Source organism: Notothenia coriiceps, unplaced genomic scaffold (genome assembly GCF_000735185.1).
Source record: "Notothenia coriiceps isolate Sejong01 unplaced genomic scaffold, NC01 NC01_scaffold00037246, whole genome shotgun sequence".
Taxonomy (NCBI): domain Eukaryota; kingdom Metazoa; phylum Chordata; class Actinopteri; order Perciformes; family Nototheniidae; genus Notothenia; species Notothenia coriiceps.
Window position 1 is genome coordinate 22,845,797 of NW_011369947.1, and position 18,434 is coordinate 22,864,230.

The following is an 18,434-nucleotide window of genomic DNA, read 5'->3' on the forward strand; positions in this document are numbered from 1 at the left end:
CCCCCCCACACTCCCTTTTCCCACCAACCGCCCATAATTACGCTTATTGGCCCCTTATTTTATGTATGTTTTTACTGTACGCTGCAGCAGTGCATAGCAGAGAGCCTGGATGTTTGGAAGGACTTTGCTGGAAAAATGGGATATGAGAAGGTCCCTACCTGCTCAGATGCAATGAAAAGAAAAATGGTCGCCCACTATATCTTTCACCTCACATACTGTTGTATTTCTTCCAGTGTTACACGTCCTCTGCAGCTGCAGTCTGACAGTGTGAAAACAATGGAGTGATTCCCAGCACTGTAGTTATAAAAATGCTGTCTCAAACTTTAGTGAGAACGTAAATTCAGTCGGAGCACAGTTTAGGTTAGCTCTTTCTAAAGAGATTTCACACACTTTCATGCTGATGGCTCCATGAATGCAAAATGATGTTCTGCATTGTTCACAAAAAATTGGCTTCATGTGCGCTGCTGAATAATGTTCATTTCGTACATAATAACCTCTATTGTGCCATTTGTATTTGTTTATCTTGTTCTTAGGGAGATGCAGGCTCCTCTGCAGCTGGCATCAAGGTGAGGGCTAAGCTAACTTCAGTTTCTTCATCTTTATGAGGATCACCATCTGTGTGTACATTGAATTGTTGCTCAATACAAAAAAAAAATGTACTACTCAAACTTTTTCTTTTGTAGACATTAGTTTAAAAAATATATATATTTACGTAAAGTAGCTTTACAAACTGTTAACCAGCTAACTGAGCAGTAGCATATGTTCCCAAGCTCAATATCCTCTTAATATGACAAATTATGGAAACCTTTTATCGACTTTATACATTGTTATTTCCACACGAGTGGGTTTCTAACCATTCAAACTGCATTTTTATGTAGTATGTCTTCCTTTATTTGTTTGCAATTTGAACTCTGAAGTTAGCCCTTGATAAGCTCTTACAACCTGTATAGAGAGCATGGGAATAACCCTGTTACATGAAGCTTATGTTAGCTTATTTATCAATTAAAAGTTGCTCAAAAAACTCAGGAACACATACGTTCACAAAAAGCTGCTTCAACCCATAAAACAAATCAGTTGTAAAGAAAACTCTATGCATCTTTTACAGGGAGAACCTGGAGAGTCTGGACGAGGTGGAACAAAGGTAATAACTGCTACACATTTCTCTTTCATACGCAGTAAAGTAGTACATAAATATAAGTGAACGTAGCAGTAATGGTAGCCATATGTTTTTTAATAATATTACGTGTTGGCTAACGTTGATAGCTTTCTCTGCTGACACGTCACTATTGGAGTAAAATACTTGATATTCAGCAACAGGTCCTTCTCAACATTCAGTGACTGGATGAAGATATTTCTTACCTCTGTGAATTGATACATCTAAAGAAGCGTTAACCTTTAAGTTGAAACTGGAGTCTGTTGGGCGAGATAACATAGTTTGGATAAATGAAATCAGAAATGAGTTGTGTAATGATGTTGGTAGTTTTTTGGTACATCACAGAGTTCTGAGGGATAAAGGTATTCTGATTCTGATTTTACTTTCACTTTGGCTTGAAACTAGTTTTGAGCCATGCAGCATTAAGCCCCACTTCATACCCCACTTGGATACATCTTTTGGATCTTTTTGCACCATTTCATTGTTAGCTGTACTTGTCTTGAGTCTCAAACATGCAGGTGCTCCCATTACTTTGCTTTACATCAGTCAGAATATGTTTTTTTCAAGCCATATTTCTCTTAGCCATTTGTATTCATGTGTCTGACACAGGGAAGAACATTGTTAAGGAAGCAGTTGCTGATAACTAATAAAGCAAGCATGCAGCATAAGGGGAGGTATTTTCCTGCAAAAATAAAAGCCATTACTCATCCCTTGGCCCATCTAATTACACTTTTTAATCCCAAGTGCTGTGCCCCATTAATCCCCCCTCTCTTGTTCCAGACAGACAGAAGGGGCTTTTAGCAAATGTCTTATTTTTTTCCATGCCATTCTGCACAGACAACACTAACTGTTTTATGACTGCTTTATCCTATCTCTCATTTTACAGCCCTTCTGCTTGTGCTGACACACTTACACGTTGTATTTCTCCTCAAAATGGCCATCGTGAGATTGAGTTGTCGCTCCCCGTTAAATACTACCATTGGGGTGCATTCAAGTGTCGTGGAGTTAGCAGTCTTTTATTCATTAGTTTTACAATGCCTTCGTTTCGCCACAATGGAAATGTGCAGCCCTCTCTGTCTGATCCCCTGAGTTCATCATTCTTCTGCGGCGCTAATCATTTCTTTGCGTACGCCATAAATAAAATGGTCCTAATGGAGCATTAAATTATCCAGACGTTTTGATTTGGAAGTCTTGCAGTACTCCTCGGCAGAGACTTGACCTCTGATTTTTCCACAGTTGAATAAAAAAGACGCGCATATAATGAGAGTTCTCAGCTTGACGATGACCCGACCTTGGTAGCGGAGGGAAAAGTCCAGCAGCGCCAAACTCTAATGACCTTGAAGCCGCGGAGCAGCTTCTCTAATCCAAAATAACTGACAGAATTTGCTTCCAGACACCAGAACTTTTCACACCTGCCCAAACCAATACAATTCAAAGAACAATCCAATGCACTTTGTGAAAGGTTGCGTGTTATAACCAGTACTAATCACGCTGTCAAGCCACGGCTGCATGAGTTGGTTTGCAAGTGCATGTGCAGTACCTTCTGCTAGTGCTTACTGATAGTGACAGTCGCAGAGATTCAGCAGCTTGATAGCCAGAGGAAAACACAAAATAAAGTGTAGAGCTAATAGAACCCCAAATGAGGCTCGACTCAGCTTAGCTTGGCTTGGCTGTAACATGTCACACTCTTCTGTGTAGGGAGAGCCAGGACTTCCAGGGCTGCCTGGACTCCCAGGGATAAAGGTAAATGCTTCGCTGTTTCTATCCCCGATCACCCCCCCCACCCCGCTGTTGTCCTGTCCATCCTAAACCCAGCCAGCCCATCGTCATGTCTCTCGTCAAGTCTCTTAATCTTGCTTTTCCTGCTGTGTGGGATGTGCACCAAGACTGCAAGTAGGCCTCCTATGATAACTTGGACGATATATTTCCCCAGAAATAATCGCAACACAGGATATCATTGACCATTTTATGCCACTGATATAATAGGAATATAGTAGCATTAATGTATGTAAATAATAATATTAGTTGTGTACATTTTGTGGCTCAAACTAACTGAGACCAACAACTCGATGCTAGAGGTCTTAAAATGAATGATTGGACAACTTCATTTGACTTCCTGGACGTAGCTACAAGAGACTCACTACAACATGTGTCAAAACGGTTCTGCTCGTTAAGAAGACAAGTTTCATTTTGATTAAATAATTTAGATTTCTACTTGTTTTACTTAATAAATCACAGTACTGGGTTAGACATGGTATTATTTCGCTGCCATCTTATGTTTAAAGAACACAGGGTTATTAGCTTTATATATCACAAGAATGCAGGGAATTTTCACGCAGCATGATGATATAATGCTTGTTGCTGTTTTTTCTTTCTCTTGTAATGTGCTGGCCTTGTAAAAACAAAACCAACAGGCCTTTCATTTGACATTTATATACTCTTGTTCTTACTTAAGTGGCCTGGATGCTTGATGGATTCTAACAATATTTTGCTAACGTTGCACTCTCGCCTTCTGAGCTTGCACTTTGTTCTGCTGATTCTTGGCTGTGTATCCAATCATATTTTTAAAAGTTTGAGCGGCGAGTGTCCATTACCTCTGCGGAGGTTTCCACAGTTCCCTGGATGGGAACAGACGGTATAGCAATTAAGTGATTTCACAAATCAAACGTGAATCAGGCGTCACTCTTCATACTGGAAGCTCATGAGTGCAAGTGCAAAGACGTTGAGGTGGCCTGCACACTTTAACAGAACACTTCTAGTGATGAGTTTCTAACAAGGTCAGTCGTAACGTCTATTAAAGCCCGTGAGAGGGAGTCATTAAAGGTCCCCTATTATACTGTTTTATATCAATATATAATAGGTCTAAGTTATATACAAAACATGTCTCTGAAGTGTTTTGCTCGAAAAACCAAACAGATCATTGCAGCATTACCCATAATCCCCTCTGTTTCAGCCCTGTTTCAAAAGCGCTGATTCTCTGTCTGTTACTTTAGATGAAAATAAGGAGCCCCTCCCCACGCCCCTCTGAGAGATATTTGGTTAAAAAGAACACAATGGTGCTCTCGGAGGAGATTCAGGTGATAAGGGGGGGGGGGGGGTTACCTTGGGTGGTGATTGGCTAATGGTGACACAAGCCAAAAAGTCATTATGACATCATAAAGTGGCCAAAATCTGATCAGCTCATTTTCAGACAGGTTTTTATATCACTGGATCAGGACAAAAAGTGAGCGAAACCTTTTTTCTGAAACTTTGAGAATCTCTTTACACAGAGGGGACACATGTTGATGTATACAAGACATGAAAAAGTGGGTTTTGCACAATAGGGGACCTTTAATGTATGTGAAACCAGTGGGTAAATTAACAAAGTGTTCATTTGTGTTTGTGAAATGCATGCTTGTCGTTTGGAATAAGTTTGTCCATGCATCTTGTGTTTTTGTTGTAGCGGACGTATGGATCATGGGGAATAATACATTATTTTCCGATTTCTTTCAGGGTGAGCCCGGATACCTCGGGCCCCAGGGAGAGCCAGGGCTCCCAGGACTCCCAGGAACTAAGGTGGGTCACTTTGACATCCCAAAGTCATCTTAAATCTCAATGTGAGAGCGACACTTGGTCGTTTCGACTCAATGACAATGAGTGCGGAGAGCTTTCACAGGTCTTTATCGTCAGCAATGCCTCTGGGTTTAGTATCCATTATTGTCACTACACCGAGGTGATTCGGAAGTGTTCGGAATGAGCCAATCCTCCCAGCTCCCTTTGAGTCGTGACATTATCGCACTGATAATCCAGGAGTGATTCTCCTTTTGCATCAGGGTGAATTAGCCTTGCCTTGTCATCAGGGTATAGCTGGAAAAAGAGGGATATTGCAGCAAATATGTAATTTTTCCTTATGCTCAGGTCTCTGGGTTTGCCCATTTTCTTAGAGGGTACTGCTGATTTTATAATTTTTCAAACCAGACTTTTTTCTGCCTGTAAGTAATCATAGGTAAGCATTTATTTGAAAAGAGAGCCAAAGCCTAATTTACTCTGAGTAATGGTTGTGTTCCAATTGCTTTTTTAATTATCAGAAATTAGTCATAAAGAGTATAGTTACACCACACCTCCCTCTACTGGCTGCAATGAGTCATTTCACATAAAGCACACTTCTATGGATTTGTTTTTATTGATCAACCTTAGCACAGAGAGGTCTTGACGCCTCTGTTGTTTTCTTTAAAAGAACATTTCACCTTGTCAGAGGTCACACACCAGAAAGGATGCTATGCTGACTCTGCATACATATCCACGACTAAAGATGTAAATCTTGTCAAGTAAGCATTTTCATGAGAAGAGTGGGGAGCGCTTCTAAGACATTCCTGAGTCATGTCAATACTGTTAAACATGGAGATGAGTAAAGTTCACAACTAAAGGAAACCAACACTTGTTTTATTGAAGCGAGACAGGATTAACATCACAAAGAAAAACACAACAACAAACCTCTCAATATTTCTGTCAATATATCATGACAACATTGTGGGGATGCTTCCAAAAAGTATTAATATAATGAGTTATAAATATCTGCTATAACAGTCTGGTAAGTTCAGACATCACTTAATTGTAAAGTAACCTTTAAATATATGAAAAGACACTTATTACATACAATCTAACATTATACCTAGTATCAGGATATTGATATTACATGGATGTATTTCACAACCCTAGCGATATTGTGAAGGTGCAGGACAGTCTATTGTTGAGCTTTATTGTGAGTGTGTTTGCAAGTGTGAAGAAGCCATATGAGTGTGAAATACAAGATACATTTAAAAAGGCATGGTAGGAGAAATGGAGTTTACTGGCTGGGTTGGGTTTCCTAATTTTGCTTTGCTGTGTGAGGCACTTCACGATTAGTTTTACCTTTTTTCTTGAGCAGTTTGTTGTTCTTTTGTCCGTGCAGGGTGATAGAGGCGACCACGGGCCACAAGGAAAGGGAGAAAGAGGAGAAATTGGACCCTTGGGACCAAAGGTCAGTCACTCGAGACACAAACGACTCAAATGATGTGGGAAAAAATGATTTCACAGCAGTGTGTCTTTGAGAGCTTCACAACTGTCTTGTAAGCGATGTGTTTGATAGATTTGTGCTGCCATCTAGAGCCTTGCAGATTTAAGCACACACTTTGTAGTTTTAAAAAAGCGATGGCTCCTTTTCAAATTCATCAAATATTTAGTAATGTTAACAAAGAGCGCTGGATAAACCATTACAGCCTGTAATGGGTTCAAGGATTTCCCTGGAGTCTGCACAAAGTAAACCAGAAATAAATGAGTTTCCCATTGTTTACGTCTGGCACTTACCCAGCAGGTAGCTTAAGCCCCAGTCTAAACTTGCGAGCCACAGATCAGCTTCACATCCTATTAGAAACCCCCAAAGCGGACCCCCTGCTTCATCAACAATAAAGTTCAAATAAACACTTTCTCCATGCTCGGCTGATATGACATATTAAAAGCTGGATATGTCAGAAAAGCTGACCGGGCTGCTCTCTCGGGACACGTTAGTCATATTTCCTGTGTGAAATGTACTTTTTAAATACATTGAATTTGTTAAATGATGACTTTGACTTGAGCCTAGAAAAGAATGTTTGTTATTTTTCCAATTTCATGTTTATATCGTAAGTACTTAGCTTGTCTTTTTTAACAGATGACTCTTTTCTCCATTTGTGTTTTCTTCCTCCCGGCAGGGTTCCCAAGGAGAGGGGGGTACACCTGGTACTAAAGGGGCAAAGGTGAGTCAAGCAGATGTGTTTTTCTTTAAATGTGATGCCTTTATAAGCTGACCCTTTAATTAAAGTTTGCACCTGATTCCTATCCTGGATTTTCACCATTCTATGTTCACTATTTCTTTAGTCGGTAAAGTGTCGGATCAACGTTCAGTGGAAATATCATACATCAAGCACTTCTTTTGAACATTTCATCAAACTAAACAGATGTGATTGGCTGGAGTGAAATCCAATATTGGTTTCTCTTTAGTTATTCAAAAGAGCACATTATATTAATTTGATTTAATACATTTTTGTTTGTTTTTGAGCTATTTAGTTTCTGTAACATGTCTTCTTTCAGACAACTGGAAAGAAAGCCTCAAATTTAAAATTAGGAGTATATTTTCTAACTTTTTTTCGTTTGTGTTAGTAGTTTTTTACTAAATTCTCAAAGTTAGCATTACATAATGCCTCTTTTTCATATTCAAACATAACATTTCAGAACACTTGAAATATAATACAAAATGTATTGTCTTAATGTCAGTAATGAATTGGGGAAAGTTCATGGTGATAAATGTTAGTTACATGATTTTCACCCTATTCACCTTTAGTATGTACAGAATTTTACAGTAGCTTACATATTTTTAAAGGCTATTTCCCAAACTTTGTTTTTCTCCACTTCAGAAACACTAACATACACCGACCTTTCCAGTTTCATATATTTGTTTATCATTCATAGCCTGATGTATATCACATTGTATTCCTTAAAAAATGATATATATTTAAAAATATTATACCTTATTCATCTGGGACATCTCCATAATAATAGCTACAATCAAGAGTGAAAAATTCATATACAGGACTATTATTTGTCACACTTTGATTTAATTCTCATTACTATAAATTCTTGTACCATAATAATGATGTGTATATGATTTAAGTTGCCAAAACTGTTCCACATAATAGCTAAAAGTAGGAAGTGTATTAATAGCAAATGCAATTCTGGATTTACTTTTCTTATTCTTCTCACATTAGGGGGAATATGGAGATAACGGAATCACGGGATCTGTTGGCCCGAAGGTAAGCAAACATATTAATTAAAATAACCTCTGCATGATGATTTAAGATTACAAAAGATGATAATTTCACATGACATGCTGCACTACACAATGATAACCACCGGAGGGCAGCAGTCCCTTTTTCCTTTTTTTTCCGGATAAGAGTTAAATTGATTAAATATTTATTATGTATACATTTGGTGCATGTGAATTTTTCTTAATGTGAATCTGTGCAGGGCCCCCCCGGGCAGAAAGGAGACCAAGGAGCCACAGAAATCGTCGACTACAATGGAAACATTCAGGAGGCTTTACAGGTCAGACCGGGCGTCACATAACTCCCTGTCATTGTGATTATGTTGATTTAAAAACAAGAACATCTGAAAGAGTGTCTTAAAACACATGTTAAACCATACAGAAGAAACATGACATATATTCAGATAAAGCTGCAAGTTGTGATGTTTGTCTAGCTTCACTATAAGCTGAATTATCTTTTGACAATGACTCACATTTTCAAACTCCTCCAAGAAAATGTATTCTTTACATTACTGTGCAACACCCTCAATCCATCACGATTCAGCATCTCCAGATAACCAAGCACATCTGTTCTTTAATAAATAACTCCTCTGTGCTGACACAAAGGTTTCTTTCCCATATGACCTTTGCAATCTTATCTCCTCCACACTACCGGCCTTCTGCAGAAGATTACCACTATTACAGTAACGGTAATAACCTCTGTGTACCGCTTGTATTGTGTCATCCCCATACGTGATTCATCCTCCCCCTCGCATGGGCCCCACCCTGGTTTGCACGGCCTTTGCTTAACTACATATAAAACAGTATTCAGTGCTGCGTACAGCATTAGTCTAGTTGCTAGCATTTCAAACCTGGAAATGTTGAGTGCACCAACAGAAACTGCCGGATTCTAATTTGCATATCTTGGGAAATGTGCACAATTAGAATAAGTTGGGTTAATTGAAATTAATTGCATTATAGCCAATTTTCATCTTAAAAATGTCAGAAATGGACACAGAGTCCTCAATAACACCCGAAACCAATTTGGTCAAAAACATTTTTCAACTATTGTCCCCATAGGCTATAATGGTAACTAAGTAAGGGATAATGTGCAGCGAGGCGGTCATTATCCCTTACTTATTACAAGGCCACATTCTCAACAAAGTAATGACATGACTCCCAATATTAATTGAAATGCTTTTATTGATTTAAAAAATAGTATTATTGATTTAAAAACTAGTTTTATTGATTTAAAATGACATGCATCCGCTAAGAAAAATAGTCCGTTGTTACCGTTTGAANTCTGATTGAACCAGGACTTGCGAGTTGCTCTTCTTCAGTGCCACCGAGGATAAAAAAATCTTGCGCGCCCCGACAGGCATGTATCCCATTTAATCTGTATAGGAGGAAATTTTAAAATAGCAATGTTTCCAATGCTGATTGGTGAATGTTATTATTCATAATTTGTAGTTAGGACCATGTTTCTTGCTTCGACAGTTCTCTGGTTGCTGAGTTTCTGCTGAGTTTCTGCTGAGTTTCGTTGCCTCATTTTAATTTTGTGACTGTCTGGTTTAAATGAGTGTGTTGCTGCTTTCGCGCTAGAACTAATGTTGCTAAGTTTTAATAATTATATAATATATAATATTATTATTATATATAATATATATAATATATTTATTTATAAATTAATTTAAAAAAAATTTTCGTTAATAACATAATTTCACGAGTTATAGTTGTCTTTGCAATTTTTATTTGCCTTAGTAATAAGTATGCACCATTTACAGATATTTTACATGATAGTGAGTGTACACGTGTTATATAGGGCATTTTAGGGTAGGTGTGGCCTTGATATTTTTACTTGTCTTTGTGTGCTTGGGCCCCAAAAAGTTTTGGGAAGCACTGGTCTAATGTATTCACTTTTAAAGCAACAGCGTTTTAAGAACTTAAAAGCTTTGGTCATTCAACAGTGGGGCTAGCATCATTGTTAATGGTCTTAAAACAATCCTTGAAACCTCTACAGTTGTGTTACCACAGACTATATCAGGAAGAGAAGGAATTTATTTATGATACGCCTTTTCAACAAAAGGCAATTCCAAGTGCTTTACAAAAAATGAAAGACATTAGAAATGGCATTTAAAATCAGTATTAAAAGACAAGATTTACTTCACTAGCTTCATTTATCAAGCATTTACCAGGACACCGTTCAAACGGTTCAGGATCCATTCCTCGCACACTCTAATTGTCTAATGAACCTGAAAAACGTAATTATTCCATTAGTCACAGTCAAGAGTATGTTAGTTTTATAAAGCATTATTTCCGGTGTAATTAGTAATCATTCCTATGAAGTAAAGCATCTTATATGATGATATAGACACCAGTGTCAAAAGTGAATAACACACCATTTTTCCACTGACAAACACCTTTTTCAAAGTGTTTATTCAGCGTAGAAAGTGCCTGTTGTTACTGCCAGTGGCTTTGATAACAGTTTAATTTATCCTGAACTCCAACACTGCCTCATGGAGGACAATTAACACATCACACCGGGCCTTGCTTCCTTTGGGAAGTCAATGTTTAGGGTAGAAATATTTGTCCTGAATCGTTGATTTTGATCATAGATTTAGGGAGCTGCAGACGTTTTTTCTTTGGTGACTTTTTTTGGAAAAGGTCAGATATGTCTTACCCAGGGCCAGTAGTCACTTAGCTTATGCTTCAGCTAAAGAACAACCTCTGAAGAACTGATAAGCCGAACTAGATTCGAGTGTGTCTAATGGATTAGCTCCAGCAGAGTCACAGGGTGTTTCTCAATTGTCGAGGACGCTTCCTTGGTACGGACATGTCTTCCCGGAATCGGTCCTTCAAGAGGAGGCAAGATCTCTCAGAAAACGAGACTGGTGGAACAGGCAACGGTGTGCGTCATATATTGTGAAGGCCCCGCCTTAAATGGACGCGATTTTCAGCCAAAGATTTGGGAATTGGTCCGTGCGCAAAGCATTGTGGGATTTTAAAGCCGCGGAGGTAACATGTGCAGCCTCGGAAAATTCCCGCAACGCGTAGGACGACCAGCTCGGTAGAATTTCAAGGATCCTGGACATTGGAACAGTCTTGGCGGGACTCGTGGAGCCTTCCTCGACATTGAGACACCATAGTCTCTCAGGGATGATAACGCCGTGTTTTTATCAAATTGTGAAATCAAATCAGCGGATATGATAGGGTTGGCATAAATTTGGAGCTCCCTCCATTGCTATGACACCTGTTATGTATTGATCCATTTGAATGCACATAAAGCGTTCAGTTTGTCTTTGTGTTCTTGCTCAGAGAAATACTACAGGATGTAAGAGGGGCAGATTTATGGCGTCATTTTGCTGTTATTACTTATTTTTTTACTAAATCCTTAGGTTTGAAAAATGTGGGGCTATGTAGATGATTTGTAAGCATGGTCCACCTCTGAGGGTTTTGTTTCCCTGTCCCTTTCATCGAATCTCATGTTACAAATTGTAAAGATATTTATAATTTATTCCCTCATTATAACGTAGATATGGTAGATCATACGCCAGATAATGTTGCATGAAAACACACGGTTGTGATAAGTATACATGAACTGAGTTTTGGATTTATTTATATTTTAACATCTGTATCATTTCAAGACCATAGCGCAATGAATTGTTCAAGTGTAAAATAAAGAAGAAAGGATCCTCAGAAGTGAATGTGAGGAACTGTGTTGTGTGTGTGTGTGTGTGTGTGTGTGTGTGTGTGTGTGTGTGTGTGTGTGTGTGTGTGTGTGTGTGTGTGTGTGTGTGTGTGTGTGTGTGTGTTTGTGTGTGTTTATCGACTGCCTGTGAAGAATTCGCACTTTCCATTTGGCTCTCGTCTTTATCTCCGTCCGTCAGGAATTCACCTTGGCTCTTTCTCTCGGCGAGGTTCGGCGAGGATCAATGCAGGCAGATTTAGAGATGGCCTCCAACAGATACAGCTCACAACACACACACACACACACACATTGCTGTGCTGAGGTGTGATGAGAAGGTGCAGGAGGCGAGCATATGATGTTGGTGTGAGCCGTAGGATTGTTTTGTTTTATTTGTATTGTTTTATTGTTCTGTCTTTTAAAACATTTTTATTTAAGTATTCCAGTAATGTATGTTGCATGTTTTAAATTGATTGTTTAAAATGAAATGTGTTTTAGGTTGACTTTTAAAATCTGTCCAGGGACTACAGATGAAAAATAGCCTCTTGCTAACTCTGGCACATTTACAGCAATGTTAATGAATGTGCACTGACCCTGTTAAATAAATGAATACATCAAATAAATGCTGAGAAAGGAGCACACTGAGCCATGTCTTAAAAGTCAGTTATGTTCATTGTACAGAATAAAATATCGAATATTTGTTATCGATGACAGAAAAGCTCTAAGATAGGGTTTCCAGGGTTAGTTTTGCTTTTGTCAAACCTTAAAATAGAGCAATTAGATGATTTTCTGAATGAATTGATGAGTCATATGCACACACATTAAAGGTCAGAGGGTAAAACATAATGTTCTGACAGCTTCTTAAGCCCTTGAATTGTTTGTTAAAGTTTCTGAAGAGGTAACCATATGTCGAAAGGCTTATAGAAACTGCAGTATTTAAAGGGATGTCTGAAACATTCTAATTATATTTTTATTACATTTATGTTTTTTCACTACTTTCTTACTTCGCCTAATTGTCTCTTGACTTTTGGGTCAATGTGATGCCTTTAAATGGAGCAATAAGAATATTTTCAGTATAAAACGTCAGAAGGAGAAGGAAAATGGCCACTACAGTTTCTTAAGACCAAGGGAAAGGCATTAAATGTCTTGTTCCATTCGACTAGAACTCCAAAAGATGTTGAGTCTCCGACCAAATAAGTAAAACAATTTACTAATAAACAAATTGTTTCAGTTCTAAAAAAAGGCAACTAAAAAGTGATAACCGATTTTCTAAAATCGAGAGGTAAAAATCTTCAGAAAGACATGAAATGCTAACTTTAGAGGAACAGTCTGAAAAACAGATTTTGTGGCATATATCTGTTTTTTTATTTATTTTGTATGGCGTTAATTGTCTCATGAGGTAACTCCAGTGTTATGCCTATGAGCACTGCAGTCACCAGAGAAAACAACTCACTGAATGTGAAGCGGGGAATTGTTGGAAAACATGAATCCTATTTTTGTAATTAGAGAAAATATGACAGTATTTGGACTTGTGGCGAAGTCTGCAGGAGCCCTGCGGCCAAAACCTCTACCCTCATTTAAAACTGCTCATAGAGGAGAGAAAACTACCCTGAGACCTCATTATAACTCAGAAATCTGTCCCATGTTTCCAGTGACTTCTCTAGAGAGGACAGACCAACGCTGTGTGATATTCCCTATTTTAGGGATAATATCACTCAACCCTGGAGAAGTATTCAAATATGGAGATTTCCTGCTTTTGGATTTTGGATAGACAAAACAAGACATCTAAAGACTAAGAAATCACCTTGGACTTTGAGAAACTGTGATGAAAATGTTTCGTTCACAATCTTTTATCATCACAGTGTGTGTCTTTAACGCTGAGCAGTTTACAACGTGTATAAAGAGAGTCTCTGCTGCAGGCTTCTCCTGGTCAGCAGCTGAGCTCAGTATCACTGCATAATTCAGAAGCCCTTTTACTTTCTTCTACCCTTCTCTCTGCTTCCTGTAGCATCCACAAATACTGCGCTGAGGATATCTCCCTTGTGTTTTGCATGCCGATTTGTAAACCACCTGTATGTAATATTAGAAGATGTACTATTTGAGTGTTAGAAGCCTCCTGCTGATATCCACCCTGTAGCACCGGGGCTAATTGCCTAGCTGTCCTCCCCAAAGGGCAAATCCGCTGCACTTCACCCTGCTGATGTCGTCTTTCATGGCCTTCCAGTTTAATCTCAAATTGCTGGTTTTCCACCCGTGGCCTCGGCTTTATTTCAATATGTGGCCCGGTTTTTATATTGTTCATTGCTTGTGTCATGTTAAGGAGAAAGTATTGATCCCTGCTTGCTGCTCCACACCTACTCCTTATTCAATTATTTATCAAACGACTCTCTGGAGCCACTCAAACACCATTACTGGGTTTAGGCTGGTTTATTAAACGTGTGCTGATATGATGGAGGTTCTTTAACAGCTGTGGAAATGTAACACAGCCTGCAAAGAAGAGCAATTTAATCTGAAATAATGTTATAGAAGTCATCGACATTGTGGGTTAAAGGGGCGGCAGTGAAATACAGCTACCAGTCTGATAGCTGGAAGCTGAAGCTTTCTCAAGGTATAAACCATTTGGACTTAAATTGTGAGATTCCTAAAGTCTACTCCGACAACAATCTAAACGTAATGCCAAGATTTACTGAAACTGATCAATTATATGTTTTGATTACTGATCAGACTTTTCTCCCAAACAGTACAGGGTTTTCGATAAGGACGTTGTTGTTGTTGTTGTTGTTGTTGTTTGCTAAAAATACAATTTGAGAAGAAACACATCAAAATCAGAATACCTTTTTATTATTCCCACAGAAGGGACATTTACAATTGTTACAGCAAGATAGCTTAATATAACTCAATAAGCATGCATACAAATAACAAAGATAGAAAAAAATCAATTACATAATTTATAAGATACACATCCAGTACCAATAACAATCCTGATTCCTGACAAAAATATAAATTCTAAACATCAGACCTGTAAGAAAAGTGCTTTTTATGCGACGAAAATAGACCACAAAAAATCTTTGGAAGAAAAACAAACAACGAGCAATTTCTTTCTCACAATAACAGTGGCGGCCTTGAAAAACATAAAAGAGGGGAGTGTTACTTATCGTAGAAAGGCTGCTCTGATCAGTGAAAGCTACTCATGTGTCGGTTGTTTTCTAGGTGCACCAGTCCCAACTTGCCCTGTCTGGTTAATGACAAACTGGTGACAGTCAGCATGTTGTTGGCACCGGTTTCTGTGCAGCTTCACAGGCTGTGACTATCAGCTGTGTTTGATCAGACTGGTTCTCTGTGGAGGGGATTCACTGTCAGATCAATGTGTGTGTGTGTGTGTGTGTGTGTGTGTGTGTGTGTTGAAGCAGCTTTCGGTTGTCTTCTCAAAATAGAAATATGTTACCCATTGTTCCTGGATGCAGTTATTCATTTACACTAGCTGTTGTCTTGAGTAGTTTCCATATTAGTTTTTTTTTGCATGCCAGAAAGGGGTTATTTCCACAGTGTAAGATGTTCATTGTCAACAACTTTGAGTACCTATTGTGGGTACGTCAAATAAAGCCTTTGAATGGTTTGAAAACATGCATATAACATTAAACCCAGGGAACAAAAACATAGCTAAGATATTTAAAAGGGCTCCTTAGTATGTCGTTAAATGGATCCGCTTTAAAAAAATAAGCGTTTACTTCCTGTTTGCTCTCATCGATCAGGAAAACATTCAGCTCTGATGTCCAACAGGAAACGTGGGCAAGGCATTTTTTTTCAACGTTCGTCATCTGCACATGCTCAGTGTACGACAATAAATGAAGTCTCCTTGGTGGGGTTTAGACTTTAAATTAGCATCAGTCTTGAAGTTAGCCAGGGTTTGAATATTCTGGGTTTGTCGAGCAGACTGGGTTATAATGTTCCAGCTTCAGACAGTAGGGAAGTGAATCTGGCTTTAATGGCAGTGAAAGTTTAAAAAAAGGAAATGACCTCAGACTGTGACCTTACCCAGGGAGGAAGTTAAATTGAGGAACTCACTGCTGCGGAGCTTCACTGAACTATCCACCAAAGATAATGAAACTCTTATTAAAGAAATGCAGAACCAGTTATGATAATGGGACTCGTTGTACCTGTTTTTAGCTCCATGTGTTTCTGATCCGTACCTGCATTTAGCCTCTTTGAACAAAACCGCCACATCTAATTCTCTTCCAGGCTTCTGACACACTCTGATTTTGATTAATGTCTGCCGTGTGGGAATGTGTGTTGGTGCTCATCTTTCCTGTAATATTACATTTGTGTCTCTGGTTTGTTAAGACTGTAAAGACATCGGAAGACACTTTCCACTTATGATTTACCTTTAGGGTTGATTGACTGACTGTAAACAGATATAAAGATAGGCTACAAACAACTGGTAATGCAAATCAATCCGTTTAAGACAAGATATGTAAATGTTTAGTCCTCAAATATAATAGAAACTCCATAATTCAACAATATTGTATAATTTTAAGGGTTTTTTACTTTTCATTTTGCAACTGCCCATTCTACTCAACTACATTCATCTTGACACTTGTAGTTACTTGTTACTTTTTATATATATTTAGTACTCAAAGTATACAACATTTGCTCCACATTGACAAATTACAACAGAAAAACTCTTAATACTTTTCACTTTTAGAACATTTTACTGATATTACTTCTGTAATTTTAACTCAAGAAATGTACTTCTTATGGGGTATTTTTAAACGGTGGTAATAGTACATAAAGAATCGACTTCCATCACTGTCCTCTTCATGTCATAACAATATTAGATCTTACATCATATTTGCATTTAAAATACACATGGATGTTATGAGGACATGACTAAAGTTGGATTTGTTTTTTAGGCATCTAAATCCTCTGAGCATATGCCTCATATTTTTTGCATTTATTAATTTATTCACAGAAACATTTAGGTCAGAGGTTGTTTGTTTTTTGTTGCTGTCGGTTGGTAGCTTTTGTTTGTGCCTGAAGGTTTCAGGATACCCCCCCCACTCACTATCTCACTGCTGAAGACAGGAAACCGATAGATGGAGTCAGGTTGCATCAGTGCCAAAACATTTCAAACAGAGAATGAGACATTTGAAAGCCAAGCAGGCTGAATTCAAAGAGTGATATTGTTAGAACATTTTGTTTTTACTACTGAAGTATTTCACGTTTCATAGTCTTCCAGGCTTTAGAGACAGAATATCCTGGTGGTCATTTCTGATGTCAAGATATAGTAAATGTATCCGGTAGATGTTTCTTTGGTAAGATTTGTGTCCTTTTATAGTTACAAAAGTTATTTAGAATAATCCAAACGATAACAACCCATAGCTACGACTTGAAAATAACATGAGCCGCAGAGTTTGTAAAGTGTTAAATAAATATTGAACACATCAAAATCACTGGAGGGCTTTTTAACTTTGGCACACAAGCTACAAATATTGAAGGCCTTGATCTATCAATTCTCTAAGTTGGTACCTATGAATTATTGATGTGATATTTATAAATGTTTCCCTACGAGACTCACCACTCGGTTGGTCTTGTTGAGCTTCAAAAACGGTTTAATCACGTTTATCGCACTCTCTTGACTTTACAAAATATTAGCCATAACCCAAATTCCTTTCATGTAGTATTCGTTTATTTTCCCTTCTATGTTTTGATCAGACACATTAATACAGGCTGGATTATGTTCACAGACAACATTTTAGTAGAGTTAATTTAATAATGTTGTAAGTTATTAAGTCATATGCAAAATTGGGATAATGCTGTTATTGCTACGAGTTAATATTCTATAATTTAGCGGGAAATAGTTAGTGAAAATGTTACTGATACATTTAGTATAAACACCCTGAGACAAATAATGATGGTATTTAAACAACACATTTATATAGATTCAATAATAGGACTGTAGAACAAGAGTTACGTTTTGGCCTTTTGTTAAGTTACTAGTTTATTTGCTACAGTTCTTTTGTCATTTAAACCAATGACGAACTCAGTTACTCAGTGCAGGATTAACAAGCAGTTGTTGTTACAGGACGTCATTGTACCTTGCTCTTTGTACTTTCATTCTGCACATATTTTTAACTTCTTTAATTCATATTTTTCTTCTATTTTCTTCATTTAATTTATCGTTTCTATTTCAATCTCACATGGAGCACCTGTCACCAAACACAATTTTCCCGGAATAACAAAGTATTCTGACTCTCTTTAGCACTTAAGTCCCACCGCCCCCCCCCNGCATCCCTCAAATCATCTTCGTAATATCTATCAAACTATAGATCCTACATATCGACTGGACGTGGATTCTAAAAGTACAATATACACTTCTCGCTAGAAATCTAATCAAAAAGCGTTTTAATGGCCAAACTATCCTATTTAGGATTTTACAGAGAGGGTTATTTGTGAATAAACGACCCTCTGTAACGTTTGCATTCAACGGGAGCTCTAGAGGGCGAAACTTTAAAACGTAATTATAGGACGTATTAAGCGCTTGAACAATCGACCCATTTGGTCGTATGAGTTGGAGGACTTGGTGAAATATCGTTCCAGGGCAGGCTAACCGCGGCTAACCAATGAGCTAACCGAGGCTAACCAATGAGCTAATCGAGGCTAACCAATGAGCTAACCGAGGCTAACCAATGAGCTAACCGAGGCTAACCAATGAGCTAATCGAGGCTAACCAATGAGCTAACCGAGGCTAAGTGTGCTAGTGGAGTATGAAGCCCTCTGTATCGCGAATGTCAACGGGGGGG

The 18,434-nt window shown here is 38.1% G+C and overlaps 1 protein-coding gene across 1 annotated transcript in view; it reads left to right on the forward strand.

The window, feature by feature from the left end:
* col25a1 (collagen type XXV alpha 1 chain) overlaps positions 1-18,434 on the forward strand; it is an 80,268-nt gene that overhangs the window by 54,523 nt on the left and 7,311 nt on the right. The window contains exons 14-22 of the mRNA XM_010795710.1: positions 534-566; positions 1,106-1,141; positions 2,852-2,896; positions 4,646-4,708; positions 6,084-6,152; positions 6,862-6,906; positions 7,915-7,959; positions 8,174-8,251; positions 8,636-8,659. Of these exons, the coding sequence (XP_010794012.1) occupies positions 534-566; positions 1,106-1,141; positions 2,852-2,896; positions 4,646-4,708; positions 6,084-6,152; positions 6,862-6,906; positions 7,915-7,959; positions 8,174-8,251; positions 8,636-8,659 (438 nt within the window). The remainder of the gene's footprint in view (positions 1-533; positions 567-1,105; positions 1,142-2,851; positions 2,897-4,645; positions 4,709-6,083; positions 6,153-6,861; positions 6,907-7,914; positions 7,960-8,173; positions 8,252-8,635; positions 8,660-18,434) is intronic.